This window comes from Anastrepha ludens, chromosome 2 (genome assembly GCF_028408465.1).
Source record: "Anastrepha ludens isolate Willacy chromosome 2, idAnaLude1.1, whole genome shotgun sequence".
Lineage (NCBI taxonomy): Eukaryota > Metazoa > Arthropoda > Insecta > Diptera > Tephritidae > Anastrepha > Anastrepha ludens.
Genome location: NC_071498.1, coordinates 112622757 through 112640607, shown reverse-complemented (window position 1 = coordinate 112640607; position 17851 = coordinate 112622757). Strand labels below are relative to the sequence as shown.

Sequence of the window (17851 nt, the reverse complement as noted above, 5' to 3'; positions counted from 1 at the left end):
AAGCTGCGCCCAAATTTTTCGAATACTTTGAATATTTTGTGTTTAGAAGTATTTTATGCACAAAATTCTAAAACTGTTCGAAGTTCGAAGTTTATTGAAATTTATTTAAAATTTTTTTTTTATTTATTATTTACAATTGTAAAAAATTAATAAAAATCTGTACAAAGGTGTCGCGTGTAAGCTTTTGAGTTCCAAGTGAAAGTCTGCAAAGTTCGCGCAAAAGCTTACAAGCTTCATGGTGAAGCTTTCAAGCGAATTTATTCAAGGTAATGGCACTCAGAGCAACTGGTTTTGCGATTTTGTGTATTCATTGTCACGGTGGCCTGATACTTTGTTTTTTTTTTTGTTTTTTTGTTTACATTCTGATGGAAATTTTAACATTAGAAATCATTTTTACAAAAGCAAAATGCATGTAAAAGTTGTTTTTGCTCAAGTGCTATCACCTTCGATTCGCTTCGAGAATGAAGTAAACGCTTTCAGGTGTCATGTGAAGACTTTCAAACTTTAAACTGGATGCTACTTCAAATCTTTAAATTTTTGCAGTCATGTTGCTTAAGTGATGAAACTAGTTTTTTTACTAATATAGAAAGTTTGAATTTTGTAAAGAAAAAGAAGAACAAAATATAAAAAAAATTTCTAAAAAAATTCGCTTGAAAATTATAGGTTTTGAAATTTTACCTGAATTTATTTATCCTAAAGTGCGCTAAGCAACTTAATTTTAAGTGAAGTCTGTAATTTAAAGTGAAGGAGTGTTCGATTAACTCTACTTATGCTTTGCTCAAAAATGCAAAGAGCTAATTAATACAAATTTTGGAGCTGTTTGAAAAAATGCCATCATCATTTGAGTACACCATTTCCTTTAATTGCATAGCGTTGGTAGATCTTAATAGAGGCGAAGTGAAAAAATACACCAGAGATTTTCAAATTCCGTCGGAAGTGAAAACACAAATCAAAATTCGTGTATTACTTTCACATACTTTAAATTAGTTGTTGTATAATATTTTAGAATATCTATGTAAGTTAAATTAGTTATCTGATTGAAAGAACTTAGTTCCGCATCTCCTATTACTTTTTGTATATTTAATAAGTGCAGCTTTTTAACAGTACTTTTGTAATGCAAAAATGCTATAAAAGTATTTCAAATTCCCTGGGTGTTTGTATTTTCCTAAAGCTTTAAGTACAAAATGTAATAAAAATATTAAAAAAAATAATAATAATAAATAAAATTCCCACCCCTTTCAGCGCAGCTGTAAAATATGACAGTGGTGTTTGAAAAAAATAAAATAAAAATATCACTAGAGCGCAGTTGAAGAAAATATAGCTTTTGTAAAATATATTTATAGAAACCAGTTCGTTACACAAAAATGAAATGCATAAGCAACATTTTTCTAGACACTTATAATTCTTTGAATTAATGCATTCATTGCAAGTAACTAGAAACTTAAATTTACTAGTTTTATTTTAGGCTTAAGTTTTCTTTTTTTTATATAATATACAAAAAATCATTTTTCGATACGCCGGCACACGCGTGCATACATACATATACATGTATGTGTGTATGTGCATACATATGTGTATGCCAGCATGTAAAAGGTCACAATAAATGGATGCATGTATGTGGGAGATAGTGGGAAAGCAATGAGCAGACAAACAAATATATGTTTATATGTACATACATACATATATGCACACATCCAACGCCACATAAACATATTTGAGGCGAATTTTTGTATTCTTGTCATTGGCATTATTTCTTGTTGTTGCATGTAACAAAATATGTATAAACTAATGGAGGGTCAAAATAAGTGAAATCATTAAAAAATGAAATAAAATATAAATATTTGAAAAAAATCTTTAACTTGTCTTTTTTTTATATAATACTAGCAAACCCGGCCCCCTTCGCTGGGCACACTAAAATAGAATAGATATGGTTTAGAACAGAAAATATATGATTTTCATATTATTTATTTTTTTATTCTTTATTCAAGCGCTTTGGCATAAACAATATTTTTTCTTTTTCTATTTGTTTTTGAGTAAATATAAAATATAAATTGAAAATCAGGAAAAAAGAAGATTGTTTTTAAATTTCAAATCAACGCATATGAATAAACAATCGTCTTTTTTCCTGATCATCCATGAATTTTTCGTTTCAATTTATATGTTTTATTAAGCATTGGAGTTTTTTAACCATTATCCATTCATATTTTTCAAAAAAAAAAAAACGAAAAAAATTGTTTTTTCCACGAACACATAATTTCATTCGGATTTCACATTAAATTCTCAAATTTCGTAAGAAATTATTCACTGTTCCAAAATCCACTCCAAAAAAATTCACAAACAATATTTACATGTTGCACTTACGTTTTTTCCTTATGGCATCCAAATCAGAAAGAAATATTGACACATTGTAACTCACACTGTCAATTTGACAGTTCAGTTCCGCCCCAAGCGTTAAAAAAGTAAACGACATTATGGCTGGCTCAAAAGAACGCTGTACCCGTTGCCACTGCTCCGAATTACAACCAAACTTTACGAAACCCATTTTCAGTACTTACTTAACAATGTGCATAAGTTTGGTTTAATTCGGTGCAAAGACACGGCGGGTCCACGTTTTGGCATATATTTCGAAACCCTAGTCATCAATAGGTATGATGCACCGTATTAAAGCACTTATCAATAGCTTTCATTTGATACCCATATTGTACATACACAACCAAAGGTTACCCGGGTCCACGTGCTAAAAATCAACATTGGATTAAAAAAGATTGGCCTGCTCGGAAAGCGTTAGTACCAGGACAACAGAACGTTATAAACCCACCTTTAGTATCAAGGGATCGTATAATTTTACCTCCGTTACATATAAAACTGGGGCTTATAAAACAATTTGTTAAAGCTCTTGACAAAAATGGAAATTGTTTTCTTTTTCTGTCTAAAAAGTTTCCAAAATTGAGTGCAGAAAAGATAAAAGCGGGTATTTTTGACGGGCCACAGATAAGGTCGTTAATAAAAGACTCAAATTTCGTAGACACTATGACAGTGATTGAGAAAATGGCATGGAATGAGTTTGTTTGGCTTGTTTAAAATTTCTTAGGAAATAAGAAAAGTTCTGACTAATCTCAGCACGTCGAACAACTAATAAGTCACTTCCAAAGGGTTGGATGTAATATGAGCATTAAGTTACACTTTCTTCACAACCATCTGGACTATTTTCCAGCCAATCTTGAGTATCTCAGCGAAGAACAGGACGATCGATTCCACCAGGACTTTCGTACGATGGAGGAACGCTATCAAGGTTACTGGAAAACACACATGATGGCCGACTATTGTTGGAGCATTAACAACAGTTCTATGTCTTCAACTGCAGCAAGAAAATCATATAAAAGAAAATTTGTTTAAACTTAAGAAGGCAATAAAATAAAATAATCTTTAAATCTATAGTGTTTTATTACAAAAAGTCAAATGTGTCATACAGAGTCATATAGAGCTGATACAGGAATTTCAGTTACAGATTTGAAATTGTCATTAAAAATTGGACTAAAAACATGTATCATAACCCAATCATCAGAAATGCTGTTGTGCAGTGTTATTATTATTATTAGAAGGCCATTACGCACTGTGACCAGAGCTAATCTACTGTGAAAGGCCTATTTTTTTAACCCTAGAGTTTTTGGCTTTTTTTAAATTTTAGCACAATTTTAAGTTTGTTGTTGCAAAGATTGCATACAGATACTACGATACCACCAAGGTGATGAATTCTCTGTCTGCCCAACGCCGGACATTCACAGAGCACATGTTCTGAGCTTTCTATGTCCATTTCGCAAAAGCGCCAGACATTGGTCTCAGATAGACCAATATTATTTAGATGATACCTCAGGCTGCAGTGACCTGTAAAATATCGTGTTAAAAGACGCAGATCTACTCTGCTTAGTGAGAGTAGCTTGTCAGATATTCCTTTGTTGGGACTTAGAAATAGTTTGGCTTGACGCTGACCGGCACAGTTTAGCCAGTGTGCAGCAAATTTCCTTTCTTCCCATTTCCTAAGGAATTCATTAATGTGGCTTTTTGTGAGTCCACAGAGAGGCTCAGGATCAGTAAGTTGCATATTTGCTCCTTGTTTTGCAAGGTCATCAGCCATTTCATTTCCCTCATGTCCTTTATGTCCCGGAAGCCAGCCTAGTGTTACTATGTTGAGAAGGTTTAGGCAATCATTTACCAATTTAGAGGTGATAGGTGTTGATAGAAGGGCTTTTAGAGCCGCTTGGATATTCGAAAGTATGTCAATGTGAGTACCTCTCATTTTACTGCTAAGGCATTCTCTCACACATATTTCTATGGCATGTATTTCTGCCTGGAATATTGTTGGGTAGAGTCCCATCGGAATCGATTTTTTGAATTTACGCCCATTGATTCCTGCCCCTGTTCTACCATTTTCCAATTTGAACCCATCAGTAAACCATGGCTGAGAGCCAGGTTTGAAAGTGATAGAATTAGTTCTCCAGTCAGTGCGTTCATTAATTATAACTTGGAAGTTCCTGAAGAGTATTAGTTTGGGTGATAGTATATCATCCCTATGAAGAATGGGACTATGTAGGAAGTCTTCTAAGATCCTTAAATGTCCTTTCATATCCCCACTTTTAAGTTTAGATATACCTCTTAATCTTAAGGCACTCGAGCGAGCTTCCCTTTCAATCAAGATTGGAAGCGGTGGTATGTTCAGGAGCACACCCAATGCATCCGTGGGACATGTTTTCATAGCCTCTGTAATACCAACACATATCAGGCGATGCAGTTTGTTTAATTCGTTTGCTGCCTTTCTTTGCTTGACCTTGGGCCACCATGCTAAAGATGCATAAGTGACTACGGGTTTCACAACTGTGGTGAATGTCCAGAAGGTCATTCTAGGGTTTAGTCCCCATGTCTTACCAAAAAGCCTTGTGCAGGCAAAGAATGCCCTTGTGACTTTTGAAGTAACTCTCTCAACATGGGAATTCCACGTAGGCGTTTGTCAAGACTGACGCCGCAAAGTAGAAATACACACCAATTAAAATTTGCAAATTGAGTCAAAGTTAAAAATTAAAAAAACAATTTTTTTTAATAAAATGGAGAATGTAACTAAATACAGGGTCTGGCACTCGAATTAAAAAGGCCATAAATTTAGTTTGGAAAATTACTTTCATTCAATTCAAAGTAAAAACTATGTGAAAATAATACAAAATTAAGAATCAATTTACTTTTACTCGATATGACCACCTTGTCTACGGCCTTGAGACGATCCAGAAATAAATCGCAAGCTGCTCGAATGTGATATGCAGGTATTTTGGCCCACTCGCGGACAATAGCTTTATTCAGCGCCTCGAAACTAGTAAATCTTTTAGTTCGGACCTTGCTTTCCAAAATGGTATAAAAAGATTTATCTATTGGACTCGTGTCTGGTGAATTTGAGAGCCATTGTGTGGACGTTATGAAGTTCGGAACATTGTTTTTTAGCCATTCTTGATTTACTCAAGCTTTGTGAGACGGTGCCGAGTCCTGTTAAAATGTCCGAAATGTTTGTCTGCCCACAGCTTTAAAGCAATCTTCAAAATATGATACTTTCCCCATAATATTTTGCATTTACCGTGACGCCAGGCTCGATGAAAATGATTGGAGAGCGCCCATCTGCGGTTACAGCTGCCCAAACCATTACCTGTGGCGGGTACTGCCTCCAATCCCATGGTGGCCAATCGATCACTCAAATTCTTGCATGAACTGTCGGTTAAATCGTTCGTTTTGGGAGTTCACGAATTGTCTAATTAGAAAATTTTTCTAGTCAGAAAACACAATGTTGGAAAATTGACTGCTTTCGGCCAAGCGTAGCAACTGCTTCGCTCTCTCAAGTCTGACTTGGTGCTGTTTTGGTGTGGGATCATGCGCTCTTTGGATCTTGTAAAGCTTAACTTTAAGATCATTTTTCAGTATGCGGCGGAGGCTACGGTTAGATATTTTTAGTTCTTTCGCCATTTGATTGGTACTTCGTCGGGGATTTCGCTCAAGTCGCTTCTTCACTTTCTTGAACCATTTCACGTGACGTTGCAGTCTTTTGATTTCCACCTCCATGACGTTTCGCGATGCTACTAGGATCACTGTAACGAGTAATGGTGCGATAAACAAAAACTTTATTTCCTTTAAGGTGCTCGAGCTCACGAACAATCGCTGGTTGTGATTTTCCAGCCAAATATAATGCAATCACACTATTAAGTTTGAAGTCCATCACTGATTTTCTTTTTTCGCATTTACTCTCGGCAAAATGCTTCCGCGCGCTTGTAAGCAATACTGTGGACTGTCATTTAGCCAACATGGGCACGGGCACCAGCTGCGCGAGTGGTCTGAAGTTGGTTACACCTCGAATGCCGGACCCTGTATATTTTAGATACAATTTCTAAAGTTTATTTGAAGTCATATATTAAATAAGAAACGGCCAATGATATAGAGGTACTATGTTTCAAACATAAGATACGTTCTAAAATATTCGTGTAAAAGAGAATTACAGGAAAACAATATTAAAAAATTCTTTTTAGAGTTCACCTAAAAATTTATTTCGTGCTTACACAATTTAATTCATTAAATATATTGTTAGAAATAAATTATTAAACGGCGAGAGCAAAACCTACCGAATCTCAGAGACTTTTCCTGGGACTGATTTAAGGTAGTAGTCTGGTAACTTTCACGTTTTTTGAGGCCATGTTTGGGACGTTTTTTGGAAGGGAAAATAAAATTCAATCGGTTTGATTTTCTGATATGTTATTAAAGGTATCAGAAGGTGTACACAAAAATTTTTTTTTTTTTAATGTTTTGATACTATTTTTGTACACTGCAACAAGCGGCAAAAAAAAGAGGTGCAGTGGCGTGATTTCGTCACTTGTGGTCATCTGAAACAGAAAAAACAAATTGCTTATTAATTAGTGTGCCTGTCGTTCTGGCGGGTAGTAAGATCAAATGATTTTGATAAAAAATAACAAAATGGCGGACTTCGTAAAAAAATTGCCTTTTTTTAAAGTGGGAATCGGACTAAAAAATGGAAAGTTAGGGACGAAATAAATTAAATCTACTACCCGCCAGAACTATTGATGTGTAGAAAAGCATATCTAAATTTCAGCTCAATCCGTTGGATAGAAAATTTGTTTTCACGATGGCCATCCGGAAACACGTTGTTTTGAGAAAAACGCGTTTAAAGTTTTAGCGGCTTAGCGCGCACAAGTACGAACCGCTCTAATGTATGTGCTATAATTTCGTCAATATTTCGAATTTCGGTCTAAAATTTGTACAGTATATTACCAATATATCGCACTTTCAAAATATGTAAAAAACCGAAATTCGAAATTTTCAAAATAAGTTACCAGACTATTACCTTAAACGTTTCGTACATGCGTCGAAAAAGCTTATTCTGTTTGCTCCATGAGATTTAAGAAAAGTTCGTAAAATATTGAAAATCATGTTAAACAAAATAATTCGTGTAACTTTTTTCCAACTTTTTAGCTCTTATAAAAAGAAAATCAGTTGTATGTACTTCGGAACTACAGCCTCCACTCACCGAAGTACAAATAGAAAGCATTGAAGCTATCTTTTGAGTTTTATGCTTGTATTTCTGGGTTATTAACTATTTTGGGAATATATATCTAAGTACATACGCGCATAGACGGAAGCAAGGAAGATATGAAGAAAGTTGTGATTGCCACGACAATACAATTGCTAATGGAATATTCTTCATCTGACAGTGATGATGAAATGGAATAAATTATTATGGGCAAAATAAGATAATGTGATGATAAGCGCGTTATTTTGCATTTTATTTTGTTAATTTTTTTTTATTTACTACTGTAGCTCAACTAAAAGTTTTTTTTAATTTTGTGATTTTTCCCTCCAACAATTTAACCAGCTGCTTGTAAAACTTGCAAATTATTACTGGTTTTGCGTTCATGTAATTTATTTGGTATTTTTCTCTTCGAGAGCGAATTTTTGGAAATTAAGTTACTGGATAATTTTTACATGAACAAACCTTATGTTGCGTTTTAGGGCACAGCTAACGGCATTTCACTCCACAGGTCAGTTATGGCTGCCAACAGAAATGTTTCCCCAACAAGCGCCTTGAAATAGGCAACAACTTGCTTGTCCACTTTTTATTGCAGCAGAGAAGAGAATGCAGAAAATGTTATTGAAATGAGAACGCGCAAATGTTATCAGAGAATGTTAATGAAATCTGAGAATGTTAATGCAATGAGAAGACTCAAATGTTACAGTTAAGTATTTTTCGTGCAAATCGAGTTTTGAACGGTTTGCTGGTAACGGATTTTACCAAGCAAGGCTGATAGATTTACCAGGATTGACCATTAGCTATGGTGAAAAACACAATTGTGCGAGCAACTTCGGCTGCTAGGTCACAGGGTCCTCGGCAACCTATTTCTGCCCGCTCATTACACATGTAAATATTCACACACTCGTCCAATCACAGAAAGGATGATGGATTAACAGATTTGGCCAATACAATGGTGAAAAACAGAATTAAGAGGGAAACTACGGCCGCCACGTTACGGAAGATTCGGCAGCCGAATTATACACAGTAATTTTGCATGTATTCACACACTCATCCAATCAGTCGTTGTTCAGATGGCAATGAAGCAACATGAGTGTAAAGCGTTGATTTTCCTTTTTTTTTTTGTATCACTAACAATTTCTTAGCTTTTTCGTCAGCTCTTCAACTGATTCTGCCAAATTCGCTGAAAGCCGGCTAACGGTCTGATATTTGTCACGCCATTAAACATTTTTTCACAATGGGATTTTAAAGCATCAACCGCATTAAGTTTTGCACCACTAAAAAAATTTAAAACCCAACATCCCTCTTAACTCAACAACTCACCTAAAATTTTTTTACTATTTTCTTACTTTTTAAATGATAAAAAAAAAATCAACAAGCATAGTCGATTTAATTTAGCCTTTTTTTATAAGGCGGTTGAAATCAAAATGTCAGAAACATTATCACACACCTCCCGCTGCGTTCAAAAGCGGTTGTGGGGGAAATGAAACATCGAAGAATGTGCAATAGTCCTATACTCATGAACTATTGGCTGGTCTTCGGTTGCTAGCTGCATTAAGTACTAAAGTATCAGGCAAAATTGCATGCTGAAAAGTCTCGAACGACTGGTGGAATTGCGCATACGTCAGAAGTCGCTGAAAGCTCATCCTCTGTCTCCATTTCAGCATGCCTATCAAAGTGGAAAATCCTGCGAGTCGGCTCTGCAAAACCTTGTTGCTAGGGTAGAGCTGGCCATCGACAGCAGGGACTACGCTATGGGCATCTTTTTAGACATAGAGGGGGCGTTTGATAATGCCACTTTTGCCAGTATGTGTAGCTCTGCTAGTAGGCACGGCGTAGTCCGAGTGCTAATAAATTGGATTCGTTCGATGATGACCCAAAGAATCGTCTCGGTGCGAGCATAGGGAGATCTGCTGGTTTCATCCGGGGGTTAATAGACGCTGCCCCCAAGGCGGTGTGCTGTCTCCATTGCTCTGGTGCATGGTAATCGATCCTCTACTCACCACCTTAAACGATTCGGGAGTCTACGCACAAGCATATGCGGACGATGTTGCGTGTTTGGTAACAGGCCCTTCGCTTATGAACATCTGCAGGAAAGTGCAGAAAACTCTGGATCTGATTGACACTTGGTGCTGTGCGAATGGGTTATCGACAAATCCCGTCAAGACTGGTATTGTCCTCTTCACCAGAAGAAGGAAGCTTAATGGACTCGTTCTGCCTAGGCTAAAAGGAGTCACAATCCAGCTATCCAAGGAAATTAAATATCTTGGAGTAATCCTCGATAGTAAACTCTTCTGAAAATCACACGTTGAAACAAAGACATCCAAAGCACTAACAGCTTTCTGGCAGTGCAAAGGTATCTTTGGGAACACGTGGGGTATTTCTCTTGGTAAGATCCTATGGATCTACACAGCTATGATAAGACCTATTATCACCTATGCATCAGTGGTCTTGATGAGTAGACTCTCTCTCATGGGAGTCAGGAGGACCTTATCGAGACTACAACGCACTGTGGCCATCTGTTGCTCCGGAGCTTTTCCAACTACTTCAGGCCCGGCATTAGATGCTCTGATTGGTTTGCCACCACTTGATGCTTTCATTCAAGGAGAGGCCTTGAAGGCATCTGCAGGCTGAAACACAATGGGAACTTGTACGGCCCCTGTCCGGCTTTGGAAAACAGCGAAGGCATGGACGTGGATCCAACGATTCTCTCCATGCCCCTTGACTCGATGCCATCAAGAGTCGTACTTGAAAAGAGACACAGTGTAGTGCTGCCAGAGGCTCAGTTGTGGTCCAACTCAGAAAATGTGCCCGGCAAACACTGTTTTCGCATTTTTACGGATGGCTCCAGGACCGAGCATGGCTCCGGCTCTGGGGTCTGCGTGGAATCCAGCAGGACAAAACTGCTCTTTGCTCTTGGAATGCATGCATCTGTGTTTCAATCGGAGGTGTATGCAGTTCAAGAAGCGATGAACTTTGTTGTGGAAAACCGATGGAGAGGCAGAACTATATGTGTCTGCAGCATCAGCCAAGCTGCGCTTATGACCTTAGACACCCCCCCAACCACAACAGGGGTAGTCAAGTCCTGTAAATCTAGGCTGAACTATGTCGGTAGACATGCTAACATGGGTCCCAGGACACGTGGGTATCGCGGGTAACGAGACCTCTGACTCCTTAGCTAAGATGGGCTCTGCGGCCAACTTCTTTGGCCCAGAGCCCGTTTTGCCACTCACTTCTTCGGCCATCACAGCCACCCACAAGCGAGCTTGGCAGGCTGAGAGAGGCTGCAGATGGACTAAACTGATGTTACCTGTCATGTCCGATCGACTGTCGCAAACCCTTCTGTCATTAAGCAGAAGGGAGTGCAGACGGCTGGTTGGACTGATGACGGGCCATTTTCTGTGGGCGAAGCACATGGAAAGGTTGGGCACCTCAGACAGTGTACTCTGCCCAGCTTGTGAAGAGGAGGATGAGACGGCGGACCACTTCTTGTGCGTCTGCCCCGCCTTCGCTCGAATCAGGTTTGAGGTCTTTGGCACTGATGTGTTAAGAAGCGACCATCTTGGCTCCTTGGCACCACAAGATCTACTCAGATTTCTTCGGAGATCGGGTAGATTTAAAGAAAATTAAAAGGGAATTCAAGTGTAGTACAATGAACTTAATTCATGTCTGAGTGCTGCACTTGTAAGTTGTCCCGACAACAAAAAAAAAACAATCAGGCAAAATATGTCCAGAAAAACTACTAAAAAAATATTTTGTCGGACATTAATAGCATTAAATACTTGGTCTATCTTTCTGCTTCTACTGCTGCTGCCGCTGTTGTTGCTGCAGTTGCAGCCCATCTTTTTTACGTCTGTAGCAATGCTTCGAAGACTTACAATGCTACGCTTCCCTCGCGCTGATGTAATAACCAACAAATAAAATATGTCACATCGTTACAAGAAATCCAAATTTGATTTATTTTAAATTTTTTAGTTGACAAAGATAATATGGAGTAATTAATGGATTGTATGTTGAAGGGAATTCATTTGAATAGGTTTCTCATTCAATTTGTGCTCTTTTTAATTGAATTTTTTTAATTCAATAAAAATCGTCTAGTCTGCTTTCCGAATAAACAAAACCTAACAAAATATTCGAGCTGACTTTAATTAATCAAAATACTCATAAAAATGTAAATAAATTTTACAAACCCATTTCGTATTCACAAGTACGTGAAGATACGATTTTTTTTTTGTTTTTTTTTTTTTTTTAATTTCACAATTGATACTTAATTAACTCATTTAGCTCCCTTGGCAAACAGAAAAAAGCAAATTCACGAATAACAATAAAAAAAGTTTCTTAGAGGAAAGTAAACTATTAAATTTCTAGTAAGGGAAAAGAAAAAATCACAAAAATTCTATTCAAATTAAAATATTCATACCTACTTATTCATAAGTACTTAATAGTAAAAAATGACAGCATATTTTCATTTGTAGTCTTTTGATACGTTTTAAACTAACTTCAATTAAATGACTTGAGCATTTGGCTCGTTTTTCTAGAGCGTTTTCAATCTAACAAAAACGTTCAGTCTCAAAATACATACATACATTCTCCTCATGATTCTCTTCTCACATTCACGATTATATTTGTAAATATTATACGTATGCAAATAGCGCCGTTTATGCATCGCTGTCGCGTGGCCGTTTTAAGCACAGCTCGATTACATTGTCATGGTCGGCCACACTAAATTTGGACTTCCTTATATTCGAGTCAAGTACACGCAAATTATAGGTATAATTTTGTTCTATTTTGCTGAGGCTAATGGACATTTCGTGGGCCAGCTTCTTTGCGGGCTGCGACAATGTAACTGGCATGCGCCCGCAACGTTTGATTGGGCTTATCACATCCGACAGCTTACACTCGTACAATTCACCATAGTCAAGCACTTCCCATTCGCCATTCTCCATATTCCAAGTGAAAAGTATGCGGCACTCAAATTGACGACGATGGAAAGCGCAGTCCAACTTGCGTGAACAGTTGAGGCAATTCGTTGGCGATGTTGGTGGTTGATCGCGAGCAGAGAACTGTGCCATTAACAGACAAATAATTGTTTGACTGACTGGGCAAACCTAGCAAGCGAAAAGTAAGGCAAATTAGACGAATTCTATGGTTCTTTGCTCTACAGAAATGTGCGCTTAGGTATATGAGACTTACCCTGATTAGCTCACACGCCCAATCATAGAAAACATCATAGGTTTTTTCATTCTTCTGGCAAAGCGCACTTATTGCATAGTACGTGAAAGTTTCCAAATCAAATGAGTGTTGCGTTATTACTACACTGGCACAATTGAGTTGTTGGTATGTTGCCTGCGATACCATTTGCATTTCTGAATAGCACGAGCCGTGCACCTCAACGGGCAGCGATGTATGATAGCCGGGCGAAATGCAATCATCTACGGGAGAAGACAGAATATTTTAATAAGAATTGCGTGGCATTTAGTTAACAATAACGTACCTTCTTCACTGGTTATAACCGATGCAGCGTCGTCTTCCTCCACAAATCGCCTTTTGAATTTTTTCGTACACACCGGTTTCTCTAGTATTGTGCCCGCCTGTAGAGGCATCTCCACCACACGATTTTCTTCACGACGCGGGGACAGGAATGGCGCATTCGGCGACATGGTGCCACTCAAATCTAGATGCCGTTTGGCCATAGACACTTGCAGTGGCGATAAAGTGCCCAGCGGCTTGAAGCTAAGCATTTGCTGTGTGGCTGTTGAAATGGTCTGCGGTGGCGATATGGAGCCGTAAATGTGGGCTGGTGTCACGTGTCGGCTGGGTGAGCGTATCAGGCCACCAGCAACAGGTGAACTACAAGGCGGCGAACGAAATCCCTGTTGCAACGACGTTATGGGCGAGGCGCGATGCATAGGAGGCGGCGTGCAATGGCGAGCGTCGCTACAATTGGACGGGGAAGCATGTGAAGGCCGTGGCGAGGATGACGGTGAAGCACATGGCGAATTGTAGAAATGATGAGAGCCGCTTGCAGCAGTTGTGGTCGCTGAACGATGCAGTGAACGTGTACTGCTACTGCCATACGATGTAGTATAATGCGACATAGCGAGGTTTTTATTGGCAGAACGTATCTTCGTAAATGGTACAATATTTTCTGTGTTGTCCTCAGAGAATTCATACTTTTTATCAGCTAAACGGCGTTTGCGCAATGTAGAAATCTTTTCACACTTTTCGTTGTCCTCTGAGAACTCATAAGCATTTAGGCGATCGGCCGTGGTTGCTGATGCTGCCGGATTGCTGGAAGTGGGAATTGTAGTTTGCAGATCGATGCTTGTAACGCCATTACGGAAGGATTTTGTGACAATGCGATGATGACGCCTACCACGATGGTTGATCAGGCTAAAACGTGCAGTACTACCGCCGCTGGGACTATTATTGATCCCTGTCGATGTCGTACTAGCTGTGGTATCGGCAGCTTTGGCGTTGCTACTTGTTGTAGTGCTGCTCGAAGCAACTGTAGCGTTGGGTGAAGCGCTGCCGCTACATGTGAAAATTACTTCATCGTAAGTTTTTCGTGAAATAAATGCTACTGCCGAGCTCGATGAAGTAACGGATGCGTCACTTTGTGAAGGCCGTATAGGCGTTTCGCTGGAATGTGTCGAATCCGTTTCGACGTCACTAAAATCGGCAATAATGCGGGCGATAACGTTATTGTGATTGTCACAACTAGCTTGCTCATCAGCAGTGAGCGGCATCAGCCGACGTTCCATACTCGATGTGCTCGCCGCTGATGATTCATGGCATGGTGTGCTGCGACTAGATGTCAACTGTTGGTGTTGCTGTTGAGGTTGTATGGCATTGATTGCACCAGCGGGAGGTATCAATTCAATGTGCATCATATGCACAAAACCGTTTGAAACTATTAAAATACGCTCGGGGCAAATCAGATTAATTTGCGAGCTAAATTTTGGATCGGATTCGGTTGAAGAATACTTGGTGTGTATAGTGAGATTGCACTTCAAGCACAACATATGCCAGCGAAAGACTAAAAGCAGAAACGGGATTTTACACAGGTTTCTTATCGTATTTATTGCAAATCGGCTGGGTTGTTTACTTACAGGTGCTATCTTCATAATCTCGTAATTTTTTACATTCCAAACAACCGAGTCTAGGAACTTTAACGTAAGTTATGTATGATTCTTCATTCTCATTTTCTGCGGCGCCATGAACAATGAGAATGCGAGGATCGGCACACTTCCACTGAGTCATTGTTACTTTTTTCAGATTGTCAACGCCATGATCGTCAAAAAGGCAGCACTTGAAGAAGCTGCGGAGCGGTTTATGTGGTTGGTATACCCAGAAGTACAAACTGAAAAATGTAAATGTAAGTTTTTTGATCGAATAGAGATTTATCTTTCAAATTCAAAATTTGTCTAAAAATTAATGCACTTACCTGTACTTATATCCATTACTAAAGGAATAGTGATTAGCAATCATATTGTCATTGCAGCATACCTTATAGCTCAGCAGGAACTGACCACAGGCGCTAAGACCCATAAACATGTGTCTAAAAAAAAGAAACATTTAAACAATTTTTAACGGTTTCTTTTAAGAAAAAGTTTTTTTTTCTATCGAAGTGGTGAAGTTATTGTTGTTGTAATTGTTTCAAATCGTTGCAATGCCCGAAAGTCGTGTGAATGATTTTTTTCGATAGCACATTCTTTCTTATTTACTTACCCCTGTAGGAAGCAGTTCGGCACAATATCCTTGAGGCAAAATCTTAATCTATTTGGCACTTGGTCGAATGCGCGTTCTGGTGCCTGAGTCAAACGTTTTCTACACGTGAAATTACCAGTCCGCTGGAAATAAAACGTTAAAGTAAATAATTTTTATTTCTGTTCACTGAATATCACTCCCTTAAACTCACTTCTCTGTTGTAAATTTTCTGTACCAAATTTTTAGGGCTGTTGTTTACGCTTGTCATTTCCCTAAACCCATAGAGTTGTTGGCGCTGCTGTTGAGCATAGCTACTCGCACCGTCCGAGTCATCAGAACTATCTTCAGCCGTTGAGAAGTCATCATCTTCTTCGGAGGAAGCGGATAGTGACTCAGCGAAAGTACCAAAATCGGCTTCCATCGCCTACAACCGCTCGATTTCTTCCGCAACTATTATTGTGATTCCACGTCTGGATCGGGATAGTATGTACTCTGTATACAGACTGTATAGTTGTACCTTCACTTACTCCTTCTCCTTTCTAGCACTTTGCCTGTCTACCTCGTCGAACCAGCTTCTCAATTTATTCTTAATCAATGCTAAGCAAAGATTTCTCGCCATATAACTTTCATGTTTCAATTGACTCTTTAAAAGAACTTATTCCTGAAAGTTACATACATCATCAAGTGAATATAACAACGTATTACATTTGGCCACTACGCTTAAATTTTGAATTAATTAAAATTTCTCTCTAGTCGCGTCGGCCAGCCGAACAAAGGTGAAAATAAAAATGCAGCCGATCTTAGCGTCGCTGTCGCTATCGTTTGGTTCATTACAAAGTAGCCGCGGCTACAATTGTCAAACACAAGTGAGAGGGAAATATAAACAAATCCATTCGCTGACGGTGGTGAAAGTGAGAGGCACTGAAAATTTGACAGTTATTTTGACAATCAGCTTGGTAATTTGTCCGGCTTTTGCGAAGGCTGCCACCTTTATTAGTTATAAACCAATCAGCTGATGTGGAAAATAAGGATGAATAGAAAAAAGGTAGGGGTACTCACAAAAATGTCGATACTTTAGCGATTTGTTCATTGGCAGTTCGGCAAACTTACTTATTTTTTAAGTATAATGGTCTGATGCTAAGATTGTATTTCTGAATTAATAAATATGTTTTGAAAATAGCAAAATTTAAATGATTTGATATTTATTGCATTAATATGAAACTTTGTCGTTGGAGGCACAAAAAACGTGCTGCCAAAAGCGTTTATTATAAACTTTAGTTAGTAAGAAATAAATAAATTTAGTTCGTAAAAAATAGAAACACTTATGTAAAAATGCAGTTAATTCAAGTTAGTAAGAAAATTTAAAGCCGACAGCTAACACTTCTCAAATGGAAAAATGTATTAAGATTCTTTACAAGGTGCATTTACTTCAATAGTTTCATAATCCGAAAGGAAGCAAATTTTTTTATATAAGTATGACCCCAAGCTCTTATTTTATGCTATGTAAAAATGCATTGCGATACCCATTTATAGTATCTCATTAGATGAAAATCAGTAAGGCATAGTAAATTTGAAAATTTGACAGCCGTTTTCTCGATGCTTTTAGTTATTGGAGTAAATAAGCGTTTTGTCCTACAGTTTTAAAAAATACATTAAATATGTATATCAAAACCGCAACCATCTATTTTTTACTGCGTGGGAATTAATATTATGCCTTCTTCGCCACTTTGCGAACCCTCTGAAAATATGTTTAGTCCTTTAAGGTCTGTAACAACAATTATACGACATCCTTATGAACACCGTACTTACATGATTTTTGAAATCTGTGACATGGCATCTTAATTCCACAATCACGTTTGCTTTCGCTCCAACATATTTCGAAATTAAAACAATCAACCAAATAAGTCTCAAATAACACTAAAAAGTGTTGCACATAACAGAAGTGAAACTTTCAAGGCTGACAAAGAAAGAGACACAGACCAGAGAGAGAAAGAATATACATATACATATCTAAATAATTTCACAACATTTGCACAGAATACAAATAGACAAAATTTACAAAAAACGGAAAAGGGTCGACCGGTGTAGGTGAATGCCGGACACAAAGCGTGGCAACAACGCACACTACTCCGAGCGTTTAACACCCGCACAAACGCAGCCATTCCAGGACCGCAAGAGTGGCACAAATTACTGCAAGGCAATACCAATAAATCCGACGCCGGAATGGAAAGCACTTTATAGTACGCACAAGCACTAGCCAGGAAACGGAAATAAGCGCCAAAAAGTAGGCACCAAACAATGGGGACCAAAAAAACGCCCCAAACAGTAGGCACCAAAAATATATTTCCTACTAGTTTGCAACAACAAACAAGCGCCAACAAGTAAGCAGTGTTATTTGTCACTAGAAATTAGCAACCACAAAAAAACTCAGGAAAAATAGCCTAAAATGTATCTAAGATATATATAAAGTATAAGCTCTCTCTCTTCTTTTCTTCTACGTTATATCTTCTTTCTCTCTCGCGGAACGAAAATGACCAAAACGTTGCATGGCTCGTCCATCGACGCCTAAGC

General features: G+C 38.2%; 1 protein-coding gene across 1 annotated transcript; it reads right to left on the bottom strand.

Annotated features, from left to right (window-relative positions):
- Positions 1 to 11502: 11502 nt before the first annotated feature.
- On the bottom strand, positions 11503 to 16114 carry LOC128855108 (uncharacterized). The gene is made up of 7 exons (XM_054089738.1): positions 15492 to 16114; positions 15302 to 15423; positions 15018 to 15131; positions 14683 to 14933; positions 13065 to 14609; positions 12764 to 13002; positions 11503 to 12678 (listed from the first exon to the last, which is right to left on the bottom strand). Exons 1-7 carry the CDS (start codon positions 15699 to 15701, stop codon positions 12229 to 12231), a joined length of 2931 nt encoding a protein of 976 aa, XP_053945713.1. The 5' UTR covers positions 15702 to 16114; the 3' UTR covers positions 11503 to 12228.
- Positions 16115 to 17851: the final 1737 nt, after the last annotated feature.

What these genes read in the sequence shown, in the direction of transcription:
- LOC128855108 (XM_054089738.1), bottom strand. Translation starts at nt 15,701, where the DNA reads ATGGAAGCCGATTTTGGTACTTTCGCTGAGTCACTATCCGCTTCCTCC. An exon ending in AGAAAATTTACAACAGAGAA is followed by an intron (nt 15,424 to 15,491) that starts GTGAGTTTAAGG and finishes TTTTATTTCCAG; the next exon opens with CGGACTGGTAATTTCACGTG. An exon ending in CCGAACTGCTTCCTACAGGG is followed by an intron (nt 15,132 to 15,301) that starts GTAAGTAAATAA and finishes TCTTTTTTTTAG; the next exon opens with ACACATGTTTATGGGTCTTA.